The 16,200-nt window shown below is 42.0% G+C and overlaps 1 protein-coding gene across 2 annotated transcripts in view; it reads left to right on the forward strand.

Moving 5' to 3' along the window:
* Positions 1-16,200, forward strand: part of PKD1 (polycystin 1, transient receptor potential channel interacting) — a 184,924-nt gene that overhangs the window by 62,140 nt on the left and 106,584 nt on the right. For both annotated transcript variants that reach the window (XM_073648383.1, XM_073648384.1), the window contains exons 9-14: positions 2,162-2,418; positions 5,296-6,066; positions 8,082-8,213; positions 8,767-8,942; positions 9,022-9,158; positions 9,734-13,347. In XM_073648383.1, coding sequence (XP_073504484.1) covers positions 2,162-2,418; positions 5,296-6,066; positions 8,082-8,213; positions 8,767-8,942; positions 9,022-9,158; positions 9,734-13,347 — 5,087 coding nt within the window. The remainder of the gene's footprint in view (positions 1-2,161; positions 2,419-5,295; positions 6,067-8,081; positions 8,214-8,766; positions 8,943-9,021; positions 9,159-9,733; positions 13,348-16,200) is intronic.

Here is a 16,200-nt window from a genome sequence, read left to right on the forward strand (position 1 = left end):
TACCCCTCACATGGTCCTGAGGACAGGACTGTATACCCCTCACATGGTCCTGAGGACAGGACTGTATACCCCTCACATGGTCCTGAAGACAGGACTGTATACCCCTCACATGGTCCTGAGGACAAGACTGTATACCCCTCACATGGTCCCATGGACAGGACTGTATACCCCTCACATGGTCCTGAGGACAGGACTGTATACCCCGCACATGGTCCTGAGGACAGGACTGTATATTCCTCACATGGTCCTGAGGACAGGACTGTTTACCTCTCACATGGTCCTGAGGAGAGGACTGTATACCCCTCACATGGTCATGAGGACAGGACTGTTAACCCCTCATATGGTCCTGAGGACAGGACTGTATACCCCTGCCATGGTCCCGAGGACAGGACTGTAAACCCCTGCCATGGTCCCGATGACAGGACTGTATACCCCTGCCATGGTCCCGAGGACAGGACTGTATACCCCTGACATGGTCCCGAGGACATCACTGTATACCCCTAACATGGTCCGGAGGACAGGATTGTATACCCCTGACATGGTCCTGAGGAAAGGACTGTATACCCCTGACATCGTCCATGAGGACAGGACTGTATACCCCTGACATGGTCCTGAGGACAGGACTGTATACCCCTGACATGGTCCCAAGGACAGGACTGTAGATATCTGACGTAGTCCATGAGGAAAGGATTGTATACCCCTGACATGGTCCTGAGGACCGGACTGTATACACCTGACATGGTCCTGAGGACCAGACTGTATACCCCTCACATGGTCCTGAGGACAGGACTGTAGACCCCTCATATGGTCCTGAGGACAGGACTGTATACCCCTGCCATGTTCCCGAGGACAGGACTGTATACCCCTGCCATGGTCCCGAGGACAGGACTGTATACCCCTGCCATGGTCCCGAGGACAGGACAGTATACCCCTGCCATGGTCCCGAGGACATCACTGTATACCCCTAACATGGTTTGGAGGACAGGACTGTATACCCCTGACATGGTCCTGAGGACAGGACTGTATACCCCTGACATGGTCCTGAGGACAGGACTGTATACCCCTGGCATGGTCCTGAGGACAGGACTGTATACCCTCACATGGTCCTGAGGACAGGATTGTATACCCCTGACATGGTCCTGAGGACAGGACTGTATACCCCTGACATGGTCCTGAGGGCAGGATTGTATACCCCTCACATGATCCTGAAGACAGGACTGTATACCCCTCACATGGTCCTGTGGACAGGACTGTATACCCCTCACATGGTCCTGAGGACAGGACTGTATATTCCTCACATGGTCCTGAGGACAGGACTGTATACCCCTCACATGGTCCTGAGGACAGGACTGTATACCCCTCACATGGTCCTGAGGACAGGACTGTATACCCCTCACATGGTCCTGAAGACAAGACTGTGTACCCCTCACATGGTCCCATGGACAGGACTGTATACCCCTCACATGGTCCTGAGGACAGGACTGTATACCCCACACATGGTCCTGAGGACAGGACTGTATATTCCTCACATTGTCCTGAGGACAGGACTGTTTACCCCTCACATGGTCCTGAGGAGAGGACTGTATACCCCTCACATGGTCCTGAGGACAGGATTGTATACCCCTCACATGGTCCTGTGGACAGGACTGTATATTCCTCACATGGTCCTGAAGACAGGACTGTATACCCCTCACATGGTCCTGAGGACAGGACTGTATACCCCTCACATGGTCCTGAAGACAGGACTGTATACCCCTCACATGGTCCTGAGGACAAGACTGTATACCCCTCACATGGTCCCATGGACAGGACTGTATATTCCTCACATGGTCCTGAAGACACTTGGAAAATGAACAACTTTATCCAAATGTAAAATAGCTAAAACATTCTGGAAATTTGACCAAACTATGTGGTTACCACGGAGATTACATAAAAACATAAAAAAATAACTCCCTGCTTGGTTTGCTGTGGAGGCGAGCGTCCATACCTAGGGTGTGGGTATAACACAGCGCCCATATTATAATCATATGGCTAAATCTGGGCACATCATTCATCGTGGACGGGGATGTGGGAGGGTGTAGTCCTTATAACATGTATCGTACGGCCGCCGTTAACCCCTGAAGACATTATGGAGGGATAGATTCTGTTCTCTTCTTTCCAGATTGTCCTGTTCAAAGTCCGACTTCTCTGCCCACCACCGTGGACATCAACGAGAGTCCCCCCGAGTGCGAGGAAGACCTGGGGTCCTCTAATTACACAAACAGCAGCCTACCGGTGGAGAGCGGCTGCTTCCCTGCCAACGAATCTACCGTCTCTGCCACCTCAGTGCCAACCCAGACCACTACCAGTCTCCCCGACTTCATTCTGTTGAAGGAATTCCTCTTCGTAATTCCTCCAAGAAATGCCACACAGTATTTGGTAATGTGCCAAGACTCTGCCTTTCCTTACAGTTCTGCATTCTGATATTCCTCTGTTATTACTCCTGGAAATTTAGAATTGGTTCCCTAAGGGGACTAATAAATAAAAAAGATACAGAAAAAATTATTAAAATATATTAAAAATATATATACAGTACAGACCAAAAGTTTGGACACACCTTCTCATTTAAAGATTTTTCTGTATTTTCATGACTATGAAAATTGTACATTCACACTGAAGGCATCAAAACTATGAATTAACACATGTGGAATTATATACTTAACAAAAAACTGTGAAGCAACTGAAAATATGTCTTATATTCTAGATTCTTCAAAGTAGCCACCTTTTGCTTTGATGACTGCTTTGCACACTCTTGGCATTCTCTTGATGAGCTGCAAGAGGTAGTCACCGGAAATGATCTTCCAACAATCTTGAAGGAGTTCCCAGAGATGCTTAGCACTTGTTGGCCCTTTTGCCTTCACTCTGCGGTCCAGCTCACCCCAAACCATCTCGATTGGGTTCAGGTCTGGTGACTGTGGAGGCCAGGTCATCTGGCGTAGCACCCCATCACTCTGCTTCTTGGTCAAATAGCCCTTACACAGCCTGGAGGTGTGTTTGGGGTCATTGTCCTGTTGAAAAATAAATGATGGTCCAATTAAACGCAAACCGGATGGAATAGCATGCCACTGCAAGATGCTGTGGTAGCCATGCTGGTTCAGTATGCCTTCAATTTTGAATAAATCCCCAACAATGTCACCAGCAAAGCGCCCCCACACCATCACACCTCCTCCACCATGCTTCACGGTGGGAACCAGGCATGTAGAGTCCATCCGTTCACCTTTTCTGCGTCGCACAAAGACACGGTGGTTGGAACCAAAGATCTCAAATTTGGACTCATCAGACCAAAGCCCAGATTTCCACTGGTCTAATGTCCATTCCTTGTGTTCTTTAGCCCAAACAAGTCTCTTCTGCTTGTTGCCTGTCCTTAGCAGTGGTTTCCTAGCAGCTATTTTACCATGAAGGCCTGCTGCACAAAGTCTCCTCTTAACAGTTGTTGTAGAGATGTGTCTGCTGCTAGAACTCTGTGTAGCATTGACCTGGTCTCTAATCTGAGCCGCTGTTAACCTGCGATTTCTGAGGCTGGTGACTCAGATAAACTTATCCTCAGAAGCAGAGGTGACTCTTGGTCTTCCTTTGTGGGGCGGTCCTCATGTGAGCCAGTTTCTTTGTAGCGCTTGATGGTTTTTGCAACTGCACTTGGGGACACTTTCAAAGTTTTCTCAATTTTTTGCACTGACTGACCTTCATTTCTTAAAGTAATGATGGCCACTCGTTTTTCTTTACTTAGCTGCTTTTTTTTGCCATAATACAAATTCTAACAGTCTATTCAGTAGGACTATCAGCTGTGTATCCACCAGACTTCTGCACAACACAACTGATGGTCCCAACCCCATTTATAAGGCAAGAAATCCCACTTATTAAACCTGACAGGGCACACCTGTGAAGTGAAAACCATTTCCGGTGACTACCTCTTGAAGCTCATCAAGAGAATGCCAAGAGTGTGCAAAGCAGTCATCAAAGCAAAAGGTGGCTACTTTGAAGAACCTAGATTATAAGACATATTTTCAGTTGTTTCACACTTTTTTGTTAAGTATATAATTCCACATGTGTTAATTCATAGTTTTGATGTCTTCATGTGAATGTACAATTTTCATAGTCATGAAAATACAGAAAAATCTTTAAATGAGAAGGTGTGTCCAAACTTTTGGTCTGTACTGTATATATATAACCTACCCCCCAAAAATGTAAAAGTTTGAGTCACCCCCATCTTCCCCAAACATATCTACCGTAATGTAGCAAATATATTTTTTTTTCATATTTTGCATTCCCGCATGCGTAATTACCTATAAAATGAATGCAAAAGCGGAAACAAATTGGATTGCCGCAATTCCACCGCAAACAAATCCCATAAAAAGTGATCAAAATGTTGCACGTACCCAAGATAGTAAGAATAAAAATTGCAGTTCCATCGACAGAAGAATAAAAAAAGTTACAGATTTCAGAAAGGGGCGACATAAAACAAATTGATTGTTTTTACAAAATTCAGAATTTTTTTTTTTAACCACTACAATATATATAAAAAATAATATGTTTGGTATCGCCATAATCGGACAGGCCTGAAAAGGCGTAAAAAGAAAACCCAAAAAATAATGATGGAATTGTGGGTTGTTGTGTTTTGTATTTTACCTCATTTGGAATGTTTTTATTGCCTTTTAGCACATTATATTAAAAAGTGAATAAAGTCATTCCAAACTGCAACTTGTTCTGCGAAACAACAAGCCCTCATATAACTATGTAACAAAAAAAATGAAAACGTTATGAATATGGAGGAAGGAAAAAACTACAATTTTTGGGGGTCCAACCACTGGGACCCCTACCTGTTGCTAGAATGGGGTGCTCGACTTTTTTGTCTTTTGTTGAGCCAGGAAGATGGACAAAAGATCCCAGATTCTAGAGATTGGTAGAGGTCCCTGTGGTCAGACCCCGCCCAATCTAACATTATCCACCTATCCTGTACATAGATTTTAACTGTCCCTCCCATGCTTAAGACATAGCCCAAATTTTATGTTATTTGTGTCTTGTAAGAAGTTTTCCCCTTTGCTCACTGAAGTCCTCTAATTCTTTTTGATGACAAGTAGGGGAAGGGCCCTGACAACTTCTTCGAGCACATTTTTGAACTAGAAGAGTGGTTGTCACGTTTCATCTATCTGCTTCTTCTCTAAGGCTAATTCATTTTATTGGGGCATTTTCATATCTTGTATTATGATGACCTGGTATTAGGAGAATTTAGTAAATTTATTTTTGTTGACTTATTAGGCCTCTTTTGAACATGTCCGTGTCGAGATGCCACGAGGTTCCCTCCTTGTTCTTCAGCATGATTCACCGCCAAGGAAGTTTCTACATTGCCACCCATCCAGATCTTACCATGTATTTCGCCAGCAGAGTTGGATGGACTGTATTACCGGAGATCTTCTCGGAGAGTCTTTGGTCAACAACTCAATGGGAAATTGGCCAAGAAGACAAGATGGTGGAGCCTCTTGCTCCATAAGAGTCATTGGAACCACTGAAGAAAGTTCTCCACTTTTTGGCCATCAAGCTAATCATGGTCTCCGGACTCCTGGTAGATACACCGCCATGGCGAGGTTTAGAAACCCTTTATTGGAAGCTAATCATACCTGTACCTTCTCTGTGGTGTCCCCGGTTTCAGGCTTGACAGTGGTCTACCCAATTGCCCAAGATGACATCTACTACATCCCTGTCAATTATACCATTCTGGTCCTCAAACTCCTCACGGGATCCAATTCTACGGTCTATTGGGTTGGCACCAACCAGAGCTGGAGCTTTGGACAGTCATGTCCTCCGGTGATTTCTACCCGTAACCCAGAGTGTGATACAGTAAGAGGTGATGTGTCATATGCCGAGATCAATCTGAAGGGTCTCGGAAAAGGATTAGTGGATGTCACAATATTGGTTCAAAATGAAATAAGCTCAGAAAACAGAACAATGAAAGTAAAAACGGAAGAACCCATCAGAGGACTGAGCATGAGCCCCTACCCCCAGGAGAGAGTCCTGGTCAACGTCCAGGTGGTAGGTTTCAAAACCATGCATGGAAAATCCCATCTTGGACAATCCCCCTTTGTTAAGGCAGGTCCCTTGACAATATGCTGCAGAGAATGACACTGATCAGGTGTAATCCCTGGGAAAACCTGGCTATCAGTGTCCAATTTCCCTGCAGTGCCTCCACTGGTGAAATGAAGTATTACACAGTTCCCATTCAAATCAATAAACTCTTTGTGCAGTGCCAGACAGAATCAGTCTTCCAGAGCTATAGACCCTATTTGTAACTGCCCTTCATTCTGATCAAACATGAGTATCCTGATCACGTAAACCACCTTTGTTAACTAAAAATTAGTAAAGCTCTTTAAAGGTTTGTCCACTTTAGAAACCCATTTTCATATACCATGAGATTACTAAGTTCATAGAGTGGAGGTCTTCTGATTATTGGAAAGCAGTTACAAAGAGTGTCTTTCACTCTGGAGGACCCCTCCTGTTCTTGATTGCACAGACCGTTCATTGATTTGAATGGGCTTTGTGCAATACCTCATTTCACCAGTGGTGGCACTGCAGGGAAATTCAATGCTTACCATTATGTATCCTACCTGATCAATGGGATTGTCAGCAAGGGGACCACTTATAATCAAGAAACCCTTTCTAATATTTAGGGATTGTTCAAAAGGGAGAATAATTTTAAGCAGGGGTGGGTATTTTGAGAATTCTGGAAATGTTGTTCATCTCCATTACTGTACAGGGGGCTTACCTTATAAATTGATCCGTCCCTCTAAGTTTTGGTAAAAGTTCATTTATTTTATTCATTGTGACTCTTAAAAACAAAAACTTGTGATGTTGACTGTGGACTGAACTGGCAAATATTCAGGGAGTGACTGAATTCAGAGTTCTGCTCTGCAGGTGGATTCTGCATCTCCGAAACATTCAGCAGAACACAGTACTTTATTATTGCATATGTTGCACAAACCGCAGCCGGTGACTGGCAGCCAACCCGCCTGTGCAGTGTTTTTCTGTCTCTCCCTCTATCCGGTTTCCCAGAGCGGTCTCGCCATGTGCTGCCCTTATGTTCAAATCCACATCCTGTTGTTAAATTTATTATAGGCAACGCTGATTCCTTAAAGGGAATGTTCAATATTAGAAAGAAAGAGCTTGATTACTTTAAAACAGTGCCTCCCCCCCTTGTACACAGGTTCTGCATGGCATTGCCGCTCTGCTCCAATAACTTTAGTATTTAGGAGTTGGGCTGCAATACCAGACATTACCATTAGACAGGTGTGGGGCTGTTTCTGGAAGAAAGCATGCATGTTTTTTTTTCATCCTTGGCTGTCCCTTAATATGTTTGAGAATCACATAAATAGAAATCTGAGTTACTATTGAAACCCCTGTGATCTACTTTGGGAATGATGGCTTTATTGATGCTTTCTCCTCATCTGTTTCCCAGACTCATAATTTTTTTTCACATTAAAAAACAAGTTGGAAACATCTTTAAATTAAAAGAAGGGTTTCAGGCAATTTTAAACCTTTCTACCCCCTATAAACGAGCTTAAAATTGTGATTTGGCCTTTTACTATTGGATCCGCCCATGAGGAGCTTTTAAAATATTTTCGATAATATTAAATTAGGGTATTGCCATTGATAGACTCCCCAAAATCGCCTGAGCTCCCCGACTTACTGATTGTGATTTGGTCTCTTTGTTTACTCCACCCATGAGGAGCTTAAGGAGGATTACTTACAAATGAAAGACATTAAATGAGATCATTATCATTTACAGACTAGCCCACAACTGTCCGAGTATTTTTAAAGAGTTGGAATAGGTCTTAATTAAAAAGAGGGTTCTGACCATTGTAAAATCCCCAAAAGCAAACTCTATTATGAACTTACTTAAGATTCTGCCATGGTTTTCTACCATTAGCCCCTCCCACGAGGAACTTCAGGAAGATTCTTGAGGAATTACTAGGCAGTTCCCCTTATTCTGGAAAGTTTGTTCAATGTAAACCATAATATTCCACCGTATGTCATGTTCTCCTGTCTTACAGAACAATGTGGCTTCTGTGGAATCCGGATCCGATGTGGTGTTCAAATGGATCGTGGATGATCGCTCGTCTTTTACCTACTCCTACACCAGCTTCAATGTAATCTACCAGACATCAGCTGTGTACAAGTTGACGGTATGGAGCTTTGCTCATGTGATACACCACGCAGTTATATATTAACTGTTCTGCGAAACCGGTACTTCTTCAGGAGAGCGACTCAGGTTCACGGTCCAGGAAGCAGAGATCTGAGCTGCTGTTTGAGAGGTTCTAGCAGACTGGTCTAGATTCTTTCTTTCTTACTTGCAATATTAAGATAAAGGAATAGTAGTCTTCACTCATTTTGGTCAGTAAATTAATAAGTAAATGGTTAAGGAATGGAACATTTTATGACCCTCCCCCACGGAGCCATCGTTAGTCATAAAATGAATCTTCACTCAATACCTACTTCCCGTCATATCAGTAGTTCCGGCACTAGCTCTTCCCTTAGGATGCAGCATACAGCAGTTCATATCTCAGGTTTTTAGACCCCTGTGAGCATGTGTTGGGGGGGGGGAGAGAGGAGGTTGAGTTTAATTGCACCCAAAATCTGGTTGTTCAGGAAAATATGGACATATGGATATCCCCCTTTAAGTCACAGTAGGAACTCCGGCACCACTTGCCATAGTATAAACTTGTGTCTCCTTCACAGCTGACCGCCTCCAATCACGTCAGCAATGCCTCCCTAACCTACAATGTCACAGTGGACAATATGAACCCAATGCAAAGCCTTCAAATCAATGGGGTCCCAAGCATCGTGACCCAGAATGCATTGCTAGAGCTCTCTGCCACCATCATGGTGGACTCTGCCATTGATGCCACATTCAGGTGAGTCTCAGTTATGTTTTTGTACCGGCTTCACAGGGAAGGCTCGGCAGCTGATGTCACATTGTGTTGCCCCTTTTAGATGGTCGTTTGGGGATAGCACCCAGCAAGATTACAGTTTCAAGCCTCCGTATAACCAGTCCCTCTTCCCAGTTCCTTACCCCTCCGTTCATATGGTGCTCATAGAGAATAACATCACCCACATCTACCAGGAGTCCGGTAAGATATTTATCCAAAATGACCACGTAGATAATATTATACATTTATACTGTCCTTTATGCTTCAGATTAGGCATTCTGTGCATTATAAGTCTCCCCCAAGCTGGAGAACTCCTTTAAGACACAACATAGGACTCCACAGCTGCTGCAGAACTGCAATTCTAATTTTTTTTGGTGCATTCTTGGAATTGTAGTTCCTTGACAACATGGCATGGCCTTAATTAATTCCTTCCCGACATTAGACATTCATGTCCAGCTCTGAAGTATGGACCAAGCCCACTTTATACACTGTAGGTGCCAACTGTGTTATACAGCTGTTACCTGCCGCTAGCTGCAGTGATCGGTGACGGCATCATATAAGTGTTTAGATAAAAATATGGGCTTCCCCTGTCATCCCATCATTTCCCACCTCTTCTCTGGGACGCTTTGTAGAAAGTTCATTTTTGAAGTATGAACCCCTTAGATGCTGATGTCTATCACGATCGTGGCATCTAAGTGGTTAGAAGATCACATATATAATTTGTAATTCATTTTTTGTAGATCAGCAATTAATTTTGTGACATTCTTGTTTTCTAGGAGAATATAATTTGACGTTGATTGTCTTCAACAAGTACGAAAACACGTCTCTGGCGACACTTCTGCAGGTTCAAGGATCCTTGATCAATTTAACCATCGTTACCGATGCCCTGGTCTTGGTCAGAGAAAAAAGGATAATTTTTCAGGTCATCCCTGAACCCTCTCCGTTTGGGGTCCTCTACACTTGGGACTTAGGCGATGGCACCTTCCACTTCAATACCAGCGAGACGGTGTTGAATCACATGTATAGCAGCACCGGAACATACAACATCAGTGTCTTGGCTGTCAATAACATTAGCGAGGTGTGGGCAATGAAGACTGTCCATGTTTACGAGGAGATAACTGGATTGGTTGTGACCTCCGATGAACCAACAGAGAGAGGCCTACAGACCTTTATTAATGCTTCGGTGGAAACTGGTGACAATATCACTTGGAGGTTCAGCATGGGCGATGGGAATATATTTGAGGGTAATGAGCCTATGATGAACTATACCTACTGCAAGGATGGAAATTACACAGTCAATGTAACAGCCAGCAATGCGGTCAACTCCTTGTCTGAGATCCTTCAAGTCCGTGTGTATGTCCTACAGGTTCTTAAGATAGAGCCCTCTACTTGCATCCTCGAAAATGCAAATGTCACACTGAAGGCATATGTGACTGGGGATTATGAACACTACACCTTTAACTGGACCTTTGGCAATGATTCCTCAAGTGTCACCATTTATGGTGTCCCGTCAGTAGAATATGACTTCTCGACAAGTGGAATATTCCCGCTTGCCCTTATACTCTCCAGCCAAGTGAATAAGGCTTATTATTACACCAATGTTTGCATCGAGCCTGAAATAGTCAACGTCACCTTAATACCAGCTCAACATTATATAAGTCTAGGCAATGAGAGCCATTTTCAAGTGATGGTCTTCCCGTCCTACCAGTACCGATACATCTGGGACTTTGGGGTTAATGGTTCCAGATATAATGGTGGGACAGAGGTCAGCTTCTTGTACAAAGTTCCTGGTGTGTATCAAGTAACGGTGTCTGTCTTCAACAATGTCTCCTTCCACAATGGAACTGTGTTGGTTGATGTCCAAGAACCTATCGAGACCATCAAAATTGAACACAACGGGACACGATTTTTGGAAGTAGATCAGATATACTTCTTTTCGGGTGTAGGAAGTGGGACTAAAGTTCAGTATCACTGGGATTTTGGGAATGGTTTCACTGTTGAAAGTCAGTCCGTTGCTTATATCTATAACACCACAGGGAGCTTTACCATCATTCTAAACGGCGTCAATGGTGTAAGTAGCTGTAGGACCCATATGAATATTACAGTCAAAACGCGAATATATGGATTAACGATGAACGCCACCCGGACGGTGGTTCCTCTGAATGGTTCCGTCACCTTCTCAGCCTTTGTCCATTCTGGAGATGATATACGATATTCCTGGATACTATGCGATCGCTGTTCTCCTATATTTTGTAATTCCACCATCTCATACACTTTCCGCTCTATCGGAACATTTAACGTCATAGTAACAGCTGAGAATGAGCTTGGTTCCCTCCAGGATAGTATAATAATCTATGTATTACAGACCATTGAAGGTCTTCAGATTACGACAGGCGATTTGGTCAACGATTGCTGTTTCCCAACCAACAAGAGTCTTCCTCTACAGGCCACCATCAAAGATGGAACCAATATTTCGTACAGCTGGTTTATCTTAAAGAATGACAGTCTAATTCAGAGCGGTGCAGGCAAAACCTATCAATTCTTGAGTACGGAACCAGAAACTTACACCATTATTCTGAAAGCGGTCAACATGTTGGGAAATACCAGCGTCAGGATCAGCGTGGTGTTTGTGGAAACCCTTGGCCACATTCAACTCTTGGCGTCTCCTAATCCGGCAGCTCTTAACACAACTGTCAACATTACTATGAGTTTAAGCAGTGGGTCTGGGGTGATGTACACTTGGTATCTCGAGGAAAGTGTGGTTTGGTTCACTTATGAATCCTACATCTTGTATAATTTTCAAAGTCCTGGCCCCAAGGAGATTCTTGCTGCTGCCAACAACACGTTAGGCTCCATTAACTCAACGATCACAATTTTTGTTCAAGAGCCCGTTGGGGGATTAACCATCATGAGCTTGGACCATAAGGGAGATTATGTGCCCACTGGGACTATCTTGTACCTCACCAGCAGTGTTCAGCGTGGTACAAATGTGTCATGGACCTGGAGTATTCCTGGTGGGAACATCGATGGAAAAGTGGCCATTGTTCCTTTCGAGGAAGCGGGATTCTTTATGGTCAGTCTAAATGCCTCAAACGACGTGAGTTGGGAATTGGCTTCCAAAAACATCACAGTGCAAGACAAAATTCACGATCTGAAATTGCACGTAAGCAAAATGGTGGTGGAACCTGGGGAGTTAGTCACCTTTAACATCACTTTGTTTGCTGGTTCCTCAGTCACCTATGAATTGACAATCAATGGAGATTTCTCCATTGTTCTTAACGATAGTAGCTACACCTACGAATTTACCAAAATTGGTGGCTATCCGGTGACTGTGGTGGCTCATAACCAAGTGAGTGAAGAACGGGACACGATCATGATATCTGTGCTTGAAGCCATACAGAACTTGAAACTTGTAAATTGTTGTGAAGTTGCCATACCGGCTAGGATTGAGAAGAACTTCAGAGCGGAAGTCAGTCATGGATCTCTTGTTGCCTACACTTGGCTTTTTGATTTGCAGGGTCACCCTGCCACTAGTTTAGCAGGTAGAAACGTGACTTATACCCCAGCTGGTGCTGGAAGTCTCACCATACACATCAGCGCCTCCAATGCTTTGGGGAGTCAGAACATCTCAAAGATGATAAAAGTCCAAGAACTGATTGTAGGCCTCAATTTAATCCCAGTCAACGCGTTTGTGAACAGAAGTGTAACTTTTAATGCCGTTGTGCTTCCGAGTCCTCTGGATGTTAGATTTGTGTGGTCCTTTGGAGATAATAGTTCTCCTTTGGTGACATATTCATCATCCCCGAGCCATACTTACAAGGCCCCTGGAGACTTTAGGGTGAGGGTCAATGCCTCTAACTTAATTAGCTTTTGGGTCTGTGAAATAACTGTGACCACTCGGATCCTTGAGTGTGAGGAACCAGAAGTTCAACTGGAGCTGCCTACTCAAGTGATAATGAGAAGATCCCAGAGGAATTATATTGAAGCTGAGATCAATCTCCGCGAATGTATTAGCTACCAAACCAAACACCTGTGGGAAATATACAAGGCGACTAACTGTCTTCACTACCACGAGTCCGACAAGGTCCACCTTCTGAATGTTGATATTAGCCGACCTCAGCTGGTAGTACCCAAATTAGCTCTTGAGATCGGAGACTATTGCTTCGTGTTCTCCGTATCGTTTGGAGACACGCCATTGTCTAGAAGCAGTTATGCTAATGTTACCATGTTACCGAGCAGATTGGTGCCGATCATCGATGGGGGATCCTATAGAGTTTGGTCAAGTAGTCAGGATTTAGTAATGGATGGCAAGAAGTCTTATGACCCAAACCTGGAGGAAGAGGAACAGACTCCCCTCTCTTATAAATGGTCGTGTACGACAATGGCAAAGGTAAGAGACAATTCCTGGAAAAATGCTACTTGATGTGTACCTATGGTGGAACAGACAGTATATATACTGGGAGGCATCACTGTGAATAAAGGGATATTTCCAGGTTAAGGCTTTTACAGCATATCCATAGGATAGATGTGATGAATGGGGCAACTGACCCAAGTGGTGAAGTGGCATGTGGCTGCCGTTTTCATGCAGAATATAAGGCGAGAGCACATGTGCGTCTCTCCACTCTTATGGGAGTTACGAACACAGGCAAGTAAGCACGGCCAGCTATCCATTCCCTCTCCGCCTGAATATAGTGATCTATGGCTATCTCACTACCCAGCTAGTGAGCCCACAGTTCTCCGCATAAATATGGCTCCATTTATCACATATCTCTGCCATATGCCATGGATATACCATAATCTTCTGAGATGGGACAACCCCATTTCATAGGGAGCAGTAAGGGTCAGTATTATAGTATTTAAATTCTTGTACATAGGGGCAGTATTACAGTAGTTATATTCTTATACATGTGGCAGTATTATAGTAGTTATATTCTTGTATATAGGAGCAGTATTATAGTAGTTATATTCTTGTATATAGGAGCAGTATTATAGTAGTTATATTCTTGTACATAGGGGACAGTATTATAGTAGACATATTCTTGTACATAGGAGCAGTATTATAGTAGTTATATTCTTGTACATAGGGGGCAGTATTATAGTAGTTATATTCTTGTACATAGGAGCAGTATTATAGTAGATATATTCTTGTACATAGGGGCAGTATTATATTAGTTATATTCTTGTAAATAGGGGCAGTATTATATTAGCTATATTCTTGTACAAAGGGGGCAGTATTATAGTAGATGTATTCTTGTTGATAGGGGCAGTATTATAGTAGTTATATTCTTGTACAGAGGGGGCAGTATTATAGTGGTTATATTCTTATACATGGGGCAGTATTATAGTAGATGTATTCTTGTAGATAGGGGCAGTATTATAGTAGTTATATTCTTGTACATAGTGGCAGTATTATAGTAGTTATATTCTTCTACATAAGGGCAGTATTATTGTAGTTATATTCTTGTACATAGGGGCAATATTATAGTAGTTATATTCTTGAATATAAGGGCAGTATTAAAACGGTAAGTGGCTAATGAGACTGAGATAAGTGTCTTGTGTTCCTCGAGAGGAGGCACTATTATAATAGTTAAATTCTTGTACATTGGAGTCAGTATTATAGTAGTTATAATCTTGTATTTGGAGTAGTATTATAGTACTTATATTCTTGTACATAGGGGGCAGTATTATAGTAGTTATATTCTTGTACATAGGGGGCAGTATTATAGTAGTTATATTCTTTTACATAGGGGGCAGTATTATAGTAGTTATAATCTTGTATTTGGAGCAGTATTTTAGTAGTTATATTCTTGTACACAGGGTGCAGTATTCTAGTAGTTATATTCTTTTATATAATAGCAGTATTATAGTAGTTATATTCTTATACATGGGGCAGTATTATAATAATTGTATTCTTGTACATAGGGGGCAGTATTATAGTAGTTATATTCTTGTACATAGGAGGCAGTATTATAGTAGTTATATTCTTGTACATAGGAGCAGTATTGTAGTAGTTATATTCTTGTACATAGGGGGCAGTATTATAGTATTTATATTCGTTTACATAGGGGCAGTATTATAGTAGTTATATTCTTGTACACAGGGTGCAGTATTATAATAGTTATATTCTTGTATTTGGGGCAGTATTATATTAGTTATATTCTTGTACTTGGGGCAGTATTATATTAGTTATATTCTTGTACATAGGGGTAATATTATAGTTGTTATATTCTTGTATATAGGAGCAGTATTGTAGTAATTATATTCTTGTACATAGGAGCAGTATTATAGTAGTTACATTCTTGTACATAGGGGGCAGTATTATAATAGTTATATTCTTGTACATAGGGGTAATATTATAGTTGTTATATTCTTGTATATAGGAGCAGTATTGTAGCAATTATATTCTTGTACATAGGAGCAGTATTATAGTAGTTATATTCTTGTACATAGGGGCAGTATTATAATAGTTATATTCTTGTACATAGGGGGCAGTATTATAGTAGTTATATTCTTGTACATAGAGGCAGTATTATAGTTATATTCTTGTACATAGGGGGCAGTATTATAGTAGTTATATTCTTGTACATAGGGGTAATATTATAGTTGTTATATTCTTGTATATAGGAGCAGTATTGTAGTAATTATATTCTTGTACATAGGAGCAGTATTATAGTAGTTATATTCTTGTACATAGAGGCAGTATTATAATAGTTATATTCTTGTACATAGGGGGCAGTATTATAGTAGTTATATTCTTGTACATAGAGGCAGTATTATAGTAGTTATATTCTTGTACATAGGGAGCAGTATTATAGTAGTTATATTCTTGTACATAGGAGCAGTATTATAGTAGTTATATTCTTGTACATAGGGGCAGTATTATAGTAGTTATATTCTTGTACATAGGGGGCAGTATTATAGTAGTTATATTCCTGTACATAGGGGGCAGTATTATAGTAGTTATATTCTTGTACATAGGAGCAGTATTGTAGTAATTATATTCTTGTACATAGTGGGCAGTATTATAGTAGTTATATTCTTGTACATAGGGGGCAGTATTATAGTAGTTATATTTTTGTACATAGGGGGCAGTATTATAGTAGTTATATTCTTGTACATAGGGGGCAGTATTATAGTAGTTATATTCTTGTACATAGGGGGCAGTATTATAATAGTTATATTCTTGTACATAGTGGGCAGTGCTATAGTTGTTATATTCTTGTATGTTGCAAGAACTGCACAG

Source organism: Phyllobates terribilis, unplaced genomic scaffold (assembly GCF_046119375.1).
Source record: "Phyllobates terribilis strain yellow unplaced genomic scaffold, ASM4611937v1 Scaffold_9__5_contigs__length_417890890, whole genome shotgun sequence".
NCBI lineage: Eukaryota > Metazoa > Chordata > Amphibia > Anura > Dendrobatidae > Phyllobates > Phyllobates terribilis.